This window comes from Hyla sarda, chromosome 1 (genome assembly GCF_029499605.1).
Source record: "Hyla sarda isolate aHylSar1 chromosome 1, aHylSar1.hap1, whole genome shotgun sequence".
Lineage (NCBI taxonomy): Eukaryota > Metazoa > Chordata > Amphibia > Anura > Hylidae > Hyla > Hyla sarda.
This window is the reverse complement of record NC_079189.1, coordinates 91,633,249-91,646,694: the sequence shown is the minus strand read 5'-3', so window position 1 is coordinate 91,646,694 and position 13,446 is coordinate 91,633,249. Positions and strand designations below refer to the sequence as shown.

The 13,446-nt window shown below is 42.5% G+C and overlaps 1 protein-coding gene across 13 annotated transcripts in view; it reads left to right on the top strand.

Annotated features, from left to right (window-relative positions):
* FRYL (FRY like transcription coactivator) overlaps positions 1–13,446 on the top strand; it is a 358,656-nt gene that overhangs the window by 306,160 nt on the left and 39,050 nt on the right. For all 13 annotated transcript variants that reach the window (XM_056557831.1, XM_056557771.1, XM_056557761.1 and 10 more), the window contains 7 exons: positions 2,465–2,652; positions 5,108–5,202; positions 5,328–5,935; positions 6,750–6,847; positions 8,131–8,301; positions 9,808–9,948; positions 13,035–13,229. In XM_056557831.1, the coding sequence (XP_056413806.1) occupies positions 2,465–2,652; positions 5,108–5,202; positions 5,328–5,935; positions 6,750–6,847; positions 8,131–8,301; positions 9,808–9,948; positions 13,035–13,229 (1,496 nt within the window). The remainder of the gene's footprint in view (positions 1–2,464; positions 2,653–5,107; positions 5,203–5,327; positions 5,936–6,749; positions 6,848–8,130; positions 8,302–9,807; positions 9,949–13,034; positions 13,230–13,446) is intronic.

Genomic DNA, 13,446 nt, shown 5'->3' with positions numbered 1-13,446 from the left:
CTGATCGTTACAGCGGTTTTGACAAACGCAAAAAAAACAAAACCCCACATGTGACCCCATTTCGGAAACTACACCCCTCACGGAATGTAATGAGGGGTGCAGTGAGAATTTACCCCCCACAGGTGTCTGACGGATCTTTGGAACAGTGGTCCATGAAAATGAAAACTTGTACAGCCCACTGTTCCAAAGATCTGTCAGACACCAGTGGGGGGCAAATGCTCACTGTACCCCTTGTTACATTCCTCAAGGGTTCTAGTTTCCAAAATGGTATGCCATGTGTGTTTTTTTTGCTGTTCTGGCACCATAGGGGCTTCCTAAATGCGACATGCTCCCCGAGCAAAATTTGCTCTCAAAAAGCCAAATATGACTCCTTCTCTTCTGAGCATTGTAGTTCGCCCATAGTGCACTTCAGGTCAACTTATGGGGTACCTCCATACTCAGAAGAGATGGGGTTACAAATTTTGGGGGGTATTTTCTGCTATTAACCCTTGCAAAAAGGTGAAATTAGGGGGGAAACACACATTTTAGTGGAAATTTTTTTTTTTTTTTTTTACATATGCAAAAGTCGTGAAACACCTGTGGGGTAATAAGGCTCACTTTATTCCTTATTACATTCCTCAAGGGGTCTAGTTTCCAAAATGGTATGCCATGTGGATATTTTTTGCTGTTCTGGCACCATAGGGGCTTCCTAAATGCGACATGCCCCCCGAGCAAAATTTGCTCTCAAAAAGCCAAATATGACTCCTTCTCTTCTGAGCATTGTAGTTCGCCCATAGTGCACTTCAGGTCAACTTATGGGGTACCTCCATACTCAGAAGAGAAGGGGTTACAAATATTGGGGGTATTTCCTGCTATTAACCCTTGCAAAAAGGTGAAATTAGGGGGGAAACACACATTTTAGTGGAAATTTTTTTTTTTTTTTTTACATATGCAAAAGTCGTCAAACACCTGTGGGGTATTAAGGCTCACTTTATTCCTTGTTACGTACCTCAAGGGGTCTAGTTTCCAAAATGGTATGCCATGTGAGGGTTTTTTGCTGTTCTGGCACCAAGGGCTTCCTAAATGCAACATGCCCCCCAAAAACCATTTCAGAAAAACGTACTCTCCAAAATCCCCTTATCGCTCTTTCCCTTCTGAGCCCTCTACTGCGCCCGCCGAACACTTTACATAGACATATGAGGTATGTGCTTACTCGAGAGAAATCAGGCTACAAATATAAGTATACATTTTCTCCTTTTACCCCTTGTAAAAATTTAAAAATTGGGTCTACAAGAACATGCGAGTGTAAAAAATGAAGATTGTGAATTTTCTCCTTCACTTTGCTTCTATTCCTGTGAAACACCTAAAGGGTTAAAATGATGACTGAATGTCATTTTGAATACTTTGGGGGGTGCAGTTTTTATAATGGGGTCTTTTGTGGGGTATTTCTAATAAGAAGACCCTTCAAATCCACTTCAAACCTGAACTGGTCCCTGAAAAATAGTGAGTTTGAAAATTTTGTGAAAAATTGGAAAATTGCTGCTGAACTTTGAAGCCCTCTGGTGTCTTCCAAAAGTAAAAACTCGCCACTTTTATGATGCAGACATAAAGTAGACATATTGTATATGTGAATAAAAAAATTTTTTTATTTGTAATATACATTTTCCTTACAAGCAGAGAGCTTCAAAGTTAGAAAAATGCAAAATTTTCAAATTTTTCATCAAATTTTAGGATTTTTCACAAGGAAAGGATGCAAGTTACCACAAAAAATTACCACCATGTTAAAGTAGAATATGTCACGAAAAAACAATCTCGGAATCAGAATGATAACTAAAAGCATTCCAGAGTTATTAATGTTTAAAGTGACAGTGGTCAGATGTGCAAAAAACGCTCTGGTCCTTAAGGCCAAAATGGGCTTGGTCCTGAAGGGGTTAAACATAGCGTCAGATATGCATCAGATCCTGTGTTTGTCAATACACCCTAAATAGGCACTGTCATTTGAACAAACTTTTGCATAGATCAATAGTACAACTAAACATAAGAAACGTTGGGTATTTTTAGATGAAAAATACTTTTTCCCTCATTGCCAATCCTCTTTTTGAAGGAGCCTTGGCACTAATTTGACAGCCTCTGCATTGTTTACCAGCATATTCATCTGCTGTACTATAAACAGTGCTGGGTTTCTGCAGTGCTGCCCCGTTCACTTGAATGGAGGTGCCGCACTGGTAAGCAGCACCGCAGCCTTTTCATCTGATTGGCAGGCGTTCGGGGAGCTAGACTCCAATGACATAATTTTTGTGGCCTATCTTGAGCCTTTTATAAGACTGGATTACCAGCATAGATGTTTTGTCTTTCTATACTGTACTGTCCATTTATTTTCCATCATGCACAGGTTGTTAGTGGAGAAGTGCAGGCAGTATTAGGGAAGACATTATTTAGTGCCTTTTATATTAATTATGTGTAATAATACTTGTTCTCCTTTTAGGGTTCCAGCTGGAGCAGCATCTTAGTGAGGTCGCTCTACAGACAGCGCTTTCTTGCTCATCTCGCCATTATGCTGGAAGGTCATTCCAGATTTTCCGTGCCCTCAAGCAGCCTCTTTCTGCACAAACACTTTCAGATGTCCTATCAAGACTAGTAGAAACTGTGGGGGATGCAGGGGAGGAAGCTCAGGTAAAATATCTTATTTTCTGTACTATACCGAGCTGTTGTATACTAGGGTTTTCCTGGTTTTAAACGGATTACTGCATAGTTTGTTAAACCATAAGAGGGACAGTCTTTACACTGCACCTCCAGTTTTCCACACCTATTTTATTTCAGAGGACAAGGTTGCTTGTACAATGGTCCCTTAAATTAGAATATCAATTGATTCCAGAAAAACCATTTTATGGTAAAACCGCTTTATGTTGAGACCATGACGTTATGGAAACCTGGTAATTTGTTTTGAAGCCTCCAACATACCATCCAAAAATAGGAAAAAGTGAGGATTAAAGAAAAATAAGGAGAAGTCCTTACAACTATAAGAGTAAGAAAGATGCTGGAAGCTGTAAATCATTGTCTATGTAGAGGACAGGAGCTTCTCCAGGGACCTGTACAGTATACAGTGTTCCAAAAAAGTAAAATGGAGCCGCCCTAACCTGGTGTCCAAAGGAGCTGCTAACCCTGGCACAGGTAAAGAGTACAGAACATGTAATACCTCCCTGTACTGTAGGGGGCGCTACCAGACAGCCAGTCAGTGAATGCACCTCAGTAATACAGGGGTTTTACCAGTGAATGCCCATTCTGATTGGTCAGATCTTCCAGCCATTGACACATTTCACAGATCTGGATTGTCTGTAGCATTGTATGTTGAGTCTGATTTCAAGTTACAGTGGTCCAGATAAGATTACTGTATGTTGATATCACAATAACTAGATAGGCTGGCCATGGCAACCAGCTTAAAGGGGTATTCCCCCCAGACATCTTCTCCCCTATTCAAAGGATAGGGGATAAGATGTCTGATCACGGTGGTCCTGCCGCTGGGGACCCCCACAATATAGCATGCCACACCCACCTGTTTCTGCTCCAAAAGCGCTGGAGGGAACCGACCACGGGAACGGAAGTTCGTGATGTCACGACCCCACCCCGTGTGATGTCACGCCCCGCCCCCTCAATGCAAGTCTACGGGAGGGGGCATGACGGCCGTCACGCCCCCTCCCATAGAGTTGCATTGAGGGGGCGGGGTGGTGACGTCACAAACTTCCGTTTCCGTGTTCGGGACCCAGACCCTCCAGCGCTTCCGGAGCAGAAACAGGGGGGTGCCGCATGCTATATTGCGGGGGTCCCCAGAGGCGGGCCCCCCCCCGCGATCAGACATCTTATCCCCTATCCTTTGGATAGGGGATAAGATGTCTAGGGGTGGAGTACCCCTTTAAAAATGAAATCTCAGCTGGTTGCTGTGGGTGGTAAAAAAAATAAATAAATGCAGGTTAATGATGCCCTATGGACCACAAGTATTAAAACTGCTCTGCCTTAAGCCCGTCTAAATAAAACTAAAGTCGGAGTGATTTTCACCAAATGTATTTAAAGCCGTTTTTCTACCTAATTTAATAGTCAGTAAATCGATGGCATCAAAATGCAGCTTATTTGTGATTAAAACTTGAAAAATAGCATTTAATAATTTTGGCTCATAATAGACTATCAAAAAATGAAAGTCAGCATGAGGTGTGTACATCTCTGTGAAGTAATTCAAATCAAAATACACAGCGTATATATCAATGGTAAATTCCCCCTTTAACCGAAGACTTATCTTCAGTTACAGACTGTATTATATCCTAGAGCTACACAATTCTGCTTGCTGTCATTGAAAATGGACAACTAACTTGCGATCAGATCTAGCTTGCCAACATTCTTATATAGTGAGGGGGGTGTTTGGCTTTCCCATAATCATATCGCTGTCAGATCAGTGTCTGTACAAAGGTAACACTTCCCAGAATGCAGATCACCAGTGTAAGATTTGTGCAGACATGCCTGATGTACAGTCAATACAGTTCATTAAAAAGTAATGATGGCATCTGAAGAAATGAAAATCTAAATATACCGTATATACTGTAGTATAAGCCGAGTTTTTCAGCACGATTTTTCGTGCTGAAAAGGCTCCCCTCGGCTTATACTCGAGTGAACTCTCCGCCTGTCAATCCCTTCCATCAGTGGTCTTCAACCTGCGGACCTGCAGATGTTGCAAAACTACAACTCCCAGCATGCCCGGACAGCCGATGGCTGTCCGGGCATGCTGGGAGTTGTAGTTTTGAAACATCTGGAGGTCCGCAGGTTGAAGACCACTGCGCGGGCCTTCGCCATCATCCAGTTTAGTTTTCTACTCAGGTTGATGAAGGGATTGACAGGCGGTGATAATGAAAGGGGGGGTCTGGATGATGACCGGGGGTCTGGATGATGACCGGGGGGATGATGACCTGGGGGGGATGATGTATTTCCCACCCTAGACTTATAGTCGAGTCAATAACTTTTCCTGGGTTTTTGAGGTGACATTGGGGGCCTCGGCTTATATTTGGGTCGGCTTATACTCGAGTATATATGGTAACACTGTGTCATTTGAATCAATCATTTTTTTTATTTGTTTTGTTTTCAGGGCTTTGTCATCGAGCTTCTCCTTACACTGGAGTCAGCCATAGACACACTGTCAGAAACCATGAAGCATTACGACCTCCTGTCAGCCCTCGCTCAGTAAGTTCTTCAAGTGTGGATTTATTTTATTTGTTCACTTAACATTGAATTTCATATTAGGATTTTAAGTCATCTTTGCTTATAATAAGTTATTTTGATTCATTTATTTATTTCTTGCATTTTAGAACATCCAACCATGAACCAATGATGGGCAATAAGAATGCTTTCAACCGGAAGAGCACTGGCCAGCTGAATCTAAGCACAAGTCCTTTGAGTAGCGGGAACTTTATGGCTTATTGCAGCAATGCAAGAAGCAATTCTTTACGGCTAAGCTTAATGGCTGATCGCAGAGGGGACAGGCGTCGAAGTAACACACTGGATATAATGGATGGCAGAATAAATCATGGGGGCAGTTTAGCAAGGACTAGAAGCCTTTCCTCTCTTAGAGAGGGAGGTGTGCATGATCTGCAGCCTACTACTGATCCAACCAATTTAATGGCCACCATATTCTGGATAGCAGCGTCCTTGCTGGAATCTGACTATGAGTATGAGTACTTACTTGCATTGAAGCTGCTCAACAAGCTGCTTACTCACATGCCTCTGGATAAGTCGGAGAGTCGGGAGAAGATTGAGAAGGTGCAGGACAAGCTAAAATGGAATAACTTTCCAGGTCTTCAGCAGCTCTTCTTGAAGGGTTTCACCTCTGTGTCCACCCAGGAGATGACTGTTCACCTTCTCAGCAAACTTATCGCTATCTCTAAACATACACTGGTGGACCCTGCACTACTAGCTGGTAAGGGAAATAATTTTGTCTATTTCAAGACATAGGATTTATCACGAGTACATTCATCGGGGGGCGGGGGGGACTTGGGCATGCACTCTACTGTCTATTAAACTCTTTGGGAGTAATGGTAGTGGCAGAGTACTGTATATTTCCTTTAGTCTTGTAATTTCATAGTTTATTGTGCATCGATTTCTAAGTATCTGTAAAAACACATCACCAATGTCAGTGATAAGGAGCAAGAGAACAAGATAGTCCCAGTACTTTAAGAATTTGTCCATGACTTTTTCTGGCATCAGGAGTAGAGATTCAGCTGCACACTTGGAGGTACTGTGGTCGAGAGAATTATCTGACACCCTATGAGTCCCAAGCACAAGTCCCAATAGAACCTGTGCATGTTACTAGCTAGGCGTTGGGACGGTTGCCTTTGTATAACCCTGCATACTGTTGTGTATCAAATAGTCTGGAGAATATGCTTGGACAATATCTTACATGTTATGTAGTGATTTAACAGGGCCCTATTACCCACAACAATGCACTTTCTAAGTTAGCAAGGGTTTTACAAAACTCGACCAAAGGGCCTCACGAACAATAGATGGATCATTTGAGAGGCGCTTTGTTCCCATCAGTCGTCGGCCGGCAAGCAATGGTTTTTTGACAGGTCAAAACAACAGTGGCTGATAAATGCACTGTGTAATAGGGCCCTTAGCCAGTAAAAGATTTAAGGATTTTGGTTGTTTTAATGGCAGGAATGGCAGTGTAGTCCTATGAGCTTTCACTTGTGGGTCTGATTTAAAATGTATTTAATTTTGTGTTTTACTTCCAGGGTTTCCTCTAAATATCTTGTGCTTACTGCCTCATTTAATTCAACACTTTGACAACCCCACACCATTCTGTAAAGAAACTGCAGACAGAATAGCAAAGGTAGGTTGTTTATTTAACGTTATAGCCACACTTTTATAAGCAATGTTTAGTAGAACAATGAACTTGACAGTCAAAATGAAAAATGTGACCAGTGTCATTGCACCATTTAAAGTGTACCCGTCAGATCCAACAACATTTTTTTTAATATATCACTCAGTACCTAATCCTGACCATGTACATCTAATTTTTATGTGTCTAGCACCTTTATTTCATTTTTTTTTTACACTTTTAATTAAGCTCACTAGTGTGAATTCCTTTCAACGGGAGTGGGCGTGGCCTCACTATGCAGGTCTCCGCCCCCTCCCTCAGTATGCTGTCTGCTCACATCTCCCCTAGCATTAGCAAAACTACAACTCCCAGCTTGTCCTCACTGACAGTAGTGGGACACAAGCTGACAGTAGGGGGATTTTTCCTCCAGCTATGAGCCCAGCACTCACAGCTGTCAATCAAGGAAGTGTGTCCATGACATAGGTGATGATGCATGGACACAGCAGGACTAGTATGTGTCCAAGCAGGCAGGGGGGCAGTTGTGTGACTGGCTTTTTCAGTATGAAATACAGAAAATTTTCTAATGAAAGCAATTGCAAAACCTATTGGTTATACATGCTTTACAACATATCAAAAGTTTTTGTATCTGACAGTGCCCATTTAAGGAATAGTTAAAAAACCTGGTTTAAAAAGAAGAAATGGGGCTTCAAGGCGATATGTTGTATATCCAAAGAGACTCGCTGGCACTGCAGCAAGTGGGATGAGTCCTGTAAGGCTTATGTATCAAACTACTGGAGGTGCTTCACCGATCAATAAAGTATTTTACAGTAACAATAAAGAAATGAAAATAGTGGCACTCACCATCTGACATTAAAACAATGTCCTTTATTTACATAAATCCATAAAAACTTGCAGGTGACACAGCAACAAAGTGTTGTTTCCCTCCTATTAGGAACTACTGAAGTTGCATAAATCTTATTATAATATTTATTTTTACTGCAACTGACATTTGACAAAACTTCGCTATCTGGTCCTAAGTCAGATGTAGCTAGGTTCAAGAAATTAAAATCCTAGACCTGTCAGTAAAAGTCTGATGAGGCTAAGCAGTATTTTCTTCCTTTGTCCCCTTTTTCTCTTGTGGGTGTCTCCACTTCATTGCGGCAATAATTTCTCTTCCTTAGGTTTGGGGGATCTTTTTTTGTTCTGAAACTACTACTAACTCTTTGGCATGTCTCTATGGCATGTTCTGCTAACATTTCTTATTGTACTGTAGATTAATGCTTATTATTTTGTAGGTTTGTGCAGAAGAGAAGACTGCCACATTGACTAACCTGGCCCATATGATGAGCCTGTATAGCACACACAGCTACTCTAGAGACTGCTCCAATTGGATAAATGTTGTGTGCCGCTACCTACATGACTCCTTTTCAGATATCACCTTCAGTCTGGTCACCTATCTTGCTGAGGTAAGACCCATATAATATGACCAATAACCTGTGCATGTTGCATTAAGAGAAAGTAAATGTTAACGGGGTACTCCGCCCCTAGAAATCTTATCCCCTATCATAAGGATAGGGGATAAGATATCTGATCGCGGGGGTCCTGCCGCTGGGGACCACCACGATCTTGGCTCCGGCACCCCCCTGTCATCACTGCAGCACCCCGCTGTCATCATTCCACAGAGCAAACCCGCTCTGTGCCTAGTGGCCTTGTGATACAGGGCCCTGAGCATCGTGACGTCACGGCTCTTCCCCTCGTGATTTAAGAGCAAGTCTATGGGAAGGGGCGGAGCCGTGATGTCACGATGCTCCAGCCACTGTACCACCCGTCATTATGCACAGAGCGAGTTTGCTCTGTGCAGTGATGACAGCGGGGTGCCACCGCCAAGATCGCGGGGGTCCCCAGCGGTAGGACACCTGTGATCAAACATCTTATCCCCTATAATTTGGATAGGGGATAAGATTTCTAGGGGCGGCGTACCCCTTTAAGGTCCCAAAGTGATCGCAGTGTTCTGAGTGAGGAGGGTGGGTAAAGTTGCTGCCAGACACATTTGGCATCAGTTTATCTTCCCTGAGAACAAAGGATCGGGCCATGTAAAAATCCAACATGCCTGATCATTTTCCCCCAGTATTTGTAATCAGGACCTCAGCAACTATTGAATTCTGTCTGCCCTGTTACTTTCTACCATGGAGTTGCAACTTGTTGTTGCTATATATGCTGCCTTCCCTTATACCACAAATACAAAAGGAGTCATTTAAGTAGAATATAAAATATATATAATTGTATTAAAAACATGTAGTTCATAAAAGAAGGGGACGAAGGTATCGCCGAAACGATCGTTGGGGTGGCGTCACTCCTGCTTGGGTCAGCTGCTGCATTGTTTTTCTATAGTTCCTTGGTATGTATGCTGGTTCTCAGACATGATTATGCACTCCATGGAAGCTGTAATAGCCCCTATTATGCACTTTATATTTATCTACCAGTCATGCACTTTATTTTTGTGTTAATGTATTATGCGCAAGCAGGTAGTATCACCCCTTTTGTCTAGTCTCCCCCAGTAGTTGTAATCCTCCCCTTGTTTTATGAACTACAGGTTTTTAATACAATTAATGCATTACATTTGTGGACCAAAGACCTAATACTTAAATTGCATAACTACACACGGACTTCCAGGGATTCATAGGCACCTAGCCTTCTCCTGTGGTACGTTTCTGAAGTCCGGGTACGATATGAGAGCGGGGAGCGGAGCGCACCTTCATTGGCAGGGAGCCAGACTTAAGGCTACTGGCGCTCTCAATAGGTATCTATAGGTATCACCACTTCTGATAATCCACTACCTATCATAATTTCACTATACTAGTATTGTCTATTAACAAAAAGTTATTTTGGCATTGCTTACGTCTTCTTTAACGTTATTTGTGGCTTCACCTACAGTTTTTTTTATAACACTGAAACCATCTGTGTTGTTCCAGCTCCTGGAGAAAGGCCTGTCCAGCATGCAGCAGTCATTGCTGCAGATCATCTACAGCCTGCTCAGCCACATTGACCTCTCTGCGGCGCCAGTTAAGCAGTTTAACCTGGAGATCATAAAGATCATAGGGAAATACGTGCAGGTGAGCGTTTCCTTCATTCATAAGCTGTCATATTTTTCTTCTAGAACAGTGTTTCCCAACCAGGGTGCCTCCAGCTGTTGCAAAACTACAACTCCCAGCATGCCCGGACAGCCGAAGGCATTCTGGGAGTTGTAGTTTTGCAACAGCTGGAGGCACCCTGGTTGGGAAACACTGTTCTAGAACAAGATCAGTATTCAGCCATGCTTATACTATCCTTTGTGTATGCGGTTCTCCGTGCTTCTCTTCTTATGTATGGTTTAAGCATTTATGGGTGATGTGTGCGGTCTCCGTGCACTGTATATGCCCATGGCACTCACTGGCCATTCTTATAGTCCTACTTACAGTAGCTGATGTATTTTCAGCTGCATACTGTGATTCTGAACAATTGCATGCTGTAATTCATGTTTCCTCTCAAGGAAAGAGACTTTGGCCCCTGAGCAAGTAGCGGGTTTGTTTCAGTTTTTAGTGTCATTTCCTTAATGTACCCAGCATGCCAAGTTTTCAATGTATTACTTCATCCATAAAAGACAGATGTCTTATGACTTATTTTTCAATTCCAATTTCCTGCTTTGACAGAAAAAATTTTTTGTTGGTCCATGAAAAAAACCAAAAAAAAAACCAAGCCAGCATTTTATAGAGCAGAAGTCTTTATGAAAATAGCCTGCAGCATATAGCCAGCTTGTCTTTGTGCTTGGATAGGAGTACTAAAAGAAAAAGCAGGTCAGCAGAGCAATGCTTTCCTTAGCTGTATGCAACCTAGTGCATTATCATCTGCATAGTTTCTGCACCTTCTATATCGCTGTTTCTTACCTATGTACGTAGGGTTGAAATTAGACACCTCATATATTCTGGTCTTGCCCTGTCATTGTTCCGTTTTGGGATATGGTGCAGCGACTGATACTGGAGGTCTTGGGAGCCCAGGTCCCTCTGGACCCCCGGGTCTACTTATTATTTCTCTCCACCAAACTCTTGCCCAAGAAGCCATTTAAACGGTTTATGCATATGGTTCTAGCGGCCAAAACCCTGATTGCAAAATGTTGGAAACTTTCCCTTCCCCCATCAGAGACTGATCTGGTAGTGAGAATCAGGGAAATCCGCTCTCTTGAATACCTTACCGCGTCTCTTAATAACGCTTTCCCTCTATTTCTTTCTGTTTGGGAACCTTGGGATAGGTTTCTGGATAGACAGCCTCCTTAGTCTCCCCTCCCGCTATCTTGACTTTTCTTCTGGACCCCCCCCCCCTTTATCCCCCCTCTCATGTCCTTTTTGTGTCATCCTGTTGTTGTTTTTGTTTGTCTTTGTTTGTCTTGTCTGGTTGTGCTCCGTTTCTTATTGCTCTGTTGGGGCCCAGTATTGGGCCTCTTGGACTTTCTCTTGTAGAATTCCTAGTCTACACATTGCCTGCCGGTTGAGACTATTATGATGTGCTTTATTTTGCCTTTCTCCTGTTTATTTTTGTGTTATTTTTGATTGACTCGACTTTATGCTACAGTGTATCTCATGTTGTTCTGACCTTGTATTGTAAAACTTTAATAAAAAATGACAGTTGAAAAAAAAAAATGAAAATAGACACCTATCCATCCTTCTCAACCAAGGGGGAGGGAAGCAATGTAGATGAAGAGAGGTGTATGGGTAAAATATTTATTTTTATTATTGAACCAAGGAAAGTTGGTTCTTACAGGAGACTCAGGTCACCATTCTGAAAATCACTGGGGGACCCAGCGGTCAGACAGCCCCCACACCCCCACAATCAAAGAGTTATCGCCTTTACAAGGTGGTAAAGCCCTTTGGCTCAGACACCTAATGGCTAGCTTAATGGGGTACTCTGTTAGAAAACATTTTTTTTTTATCAACTGGTGCCAGAAAGTTAAACAGATTTGTAAATTACTTCTATTTAAAAATCTTAATCCTTCCAGTACTTATCAGCTGCTGTATGCTCCACAGGAAGTTCTTTTCTTTTTGAATTTCCATTTTTTTCTGACCAAAGTGCTCTCTGCTGACACCTCTGTCCATGTCAGGAACTGTCCAGAGAAGAAACAATTCCCCATAGTAAACCTCTCCTGCTCTGGACAGTTCCTGACATGGACAGAGGTGTCAGCAGAGAGCACTGTGGTCAGACAGAAAGGAAATTCAAAAAGAAAAGAACGTCCTTTGCAGTATACAGCAGCTGATAAGTACTGGAAGGATTAAGATTTTTAAATAGAGGTAATTTACAAATCTGTTTTAACTTTTTTGGCACCAGTTGATTTAAAAAAAACTATTTTCCACCGGAGTACCGAAGCGCAAACCACTTTCACTTCAGAAATTGCACTAAAACACTTGTGCTTTTGCTTCAGTTGTTGATGTTTTTAACATGGAATCACTGGGAAAAATGTTCAATCCTTAGAGCTTGTACAATAAAAAAAAAACACTATGCTCTAAAAAGAACCAAAAACATTGCAATTTTTTATATTTTGCCATGTATCTAATCCATCTAATTTAAAGGAAATCTGTCACCAGTGTCACCTGCACTAACCTGTCGGTACAGACAGAGTGCAGGTGACACTGATGACTACCTTATCCCATTTCGTGGCGGGGATCTTCGGTAATCTCCTCTGTTAACTCCGCTCCGGGCCCTCGGCTTGGGGCATGGGCGGAGCTTACTGACATCACCGCTGCTGTTCTCTCACAGCAGGACCCAGCATGGAGCAACAGCGGTGACGTCACTAATCTCTGCCCATGCCCCAAGCTGCTGCAGCTCTCTGCAGGGTCTTGCAGCAGCGGTGATGTCACTAAGCTCCACCCGTGCCCCAAGCCGGCTGCCGGGACTCGAGCTAACGGAGGAAATTACCGAAGATCCCCGCCACGGAACGGGGCAAGGTGAGTACCGTTGTCATCAGTGTCACCTACACTATCTGTCCGTACCGACAGTGCAGGTGACACTGGTGACAGATTTCCTTTAATAATATGAAATCATAGTCTTTATGCTGCTATTGGCTAGTGTATATATTTTTTTCTTATTAGGAAAAATTTTTTTTATTTATTGTGTTGTACAATTTCCTTTTTTCACCAATTATTCTGATAAATCCATTTCTTTATCCTTTCAGAGTGCGTATTGGAGGGAGGCACTGAATATCCTGAAACTTGTGGTGTCTCGCTCTGCCTGCCTTGTTGTGCCAAATGATGCCCCAAAATCTTATGGAGATTTAGGCCCACCGGAAATCTCCTTTGTAAAAATCTTTAACTGTGCTTCCAAGGAGCTTCCAGGAAAAACCTTAGATTTTCATTTTGACATATCAGAGGTGAGAAACCGCTGCATTTTTAAAGGTATATGTCTCCTGAAAGGTATCCATTAAGGAGATCTTGTTACCATACCAAGCCCTAGAGCACTGTTTCCCAACCAGGGTGCCTCCAGCTGTTGCAAAACTACAACTCCCAGCATGCCCTGACAGCCTTTGGCTGTCTGGGCATGCTGGGAGTTGTAGTTTTGCAACAAATGGAGACACCCTGGTTGGGAAA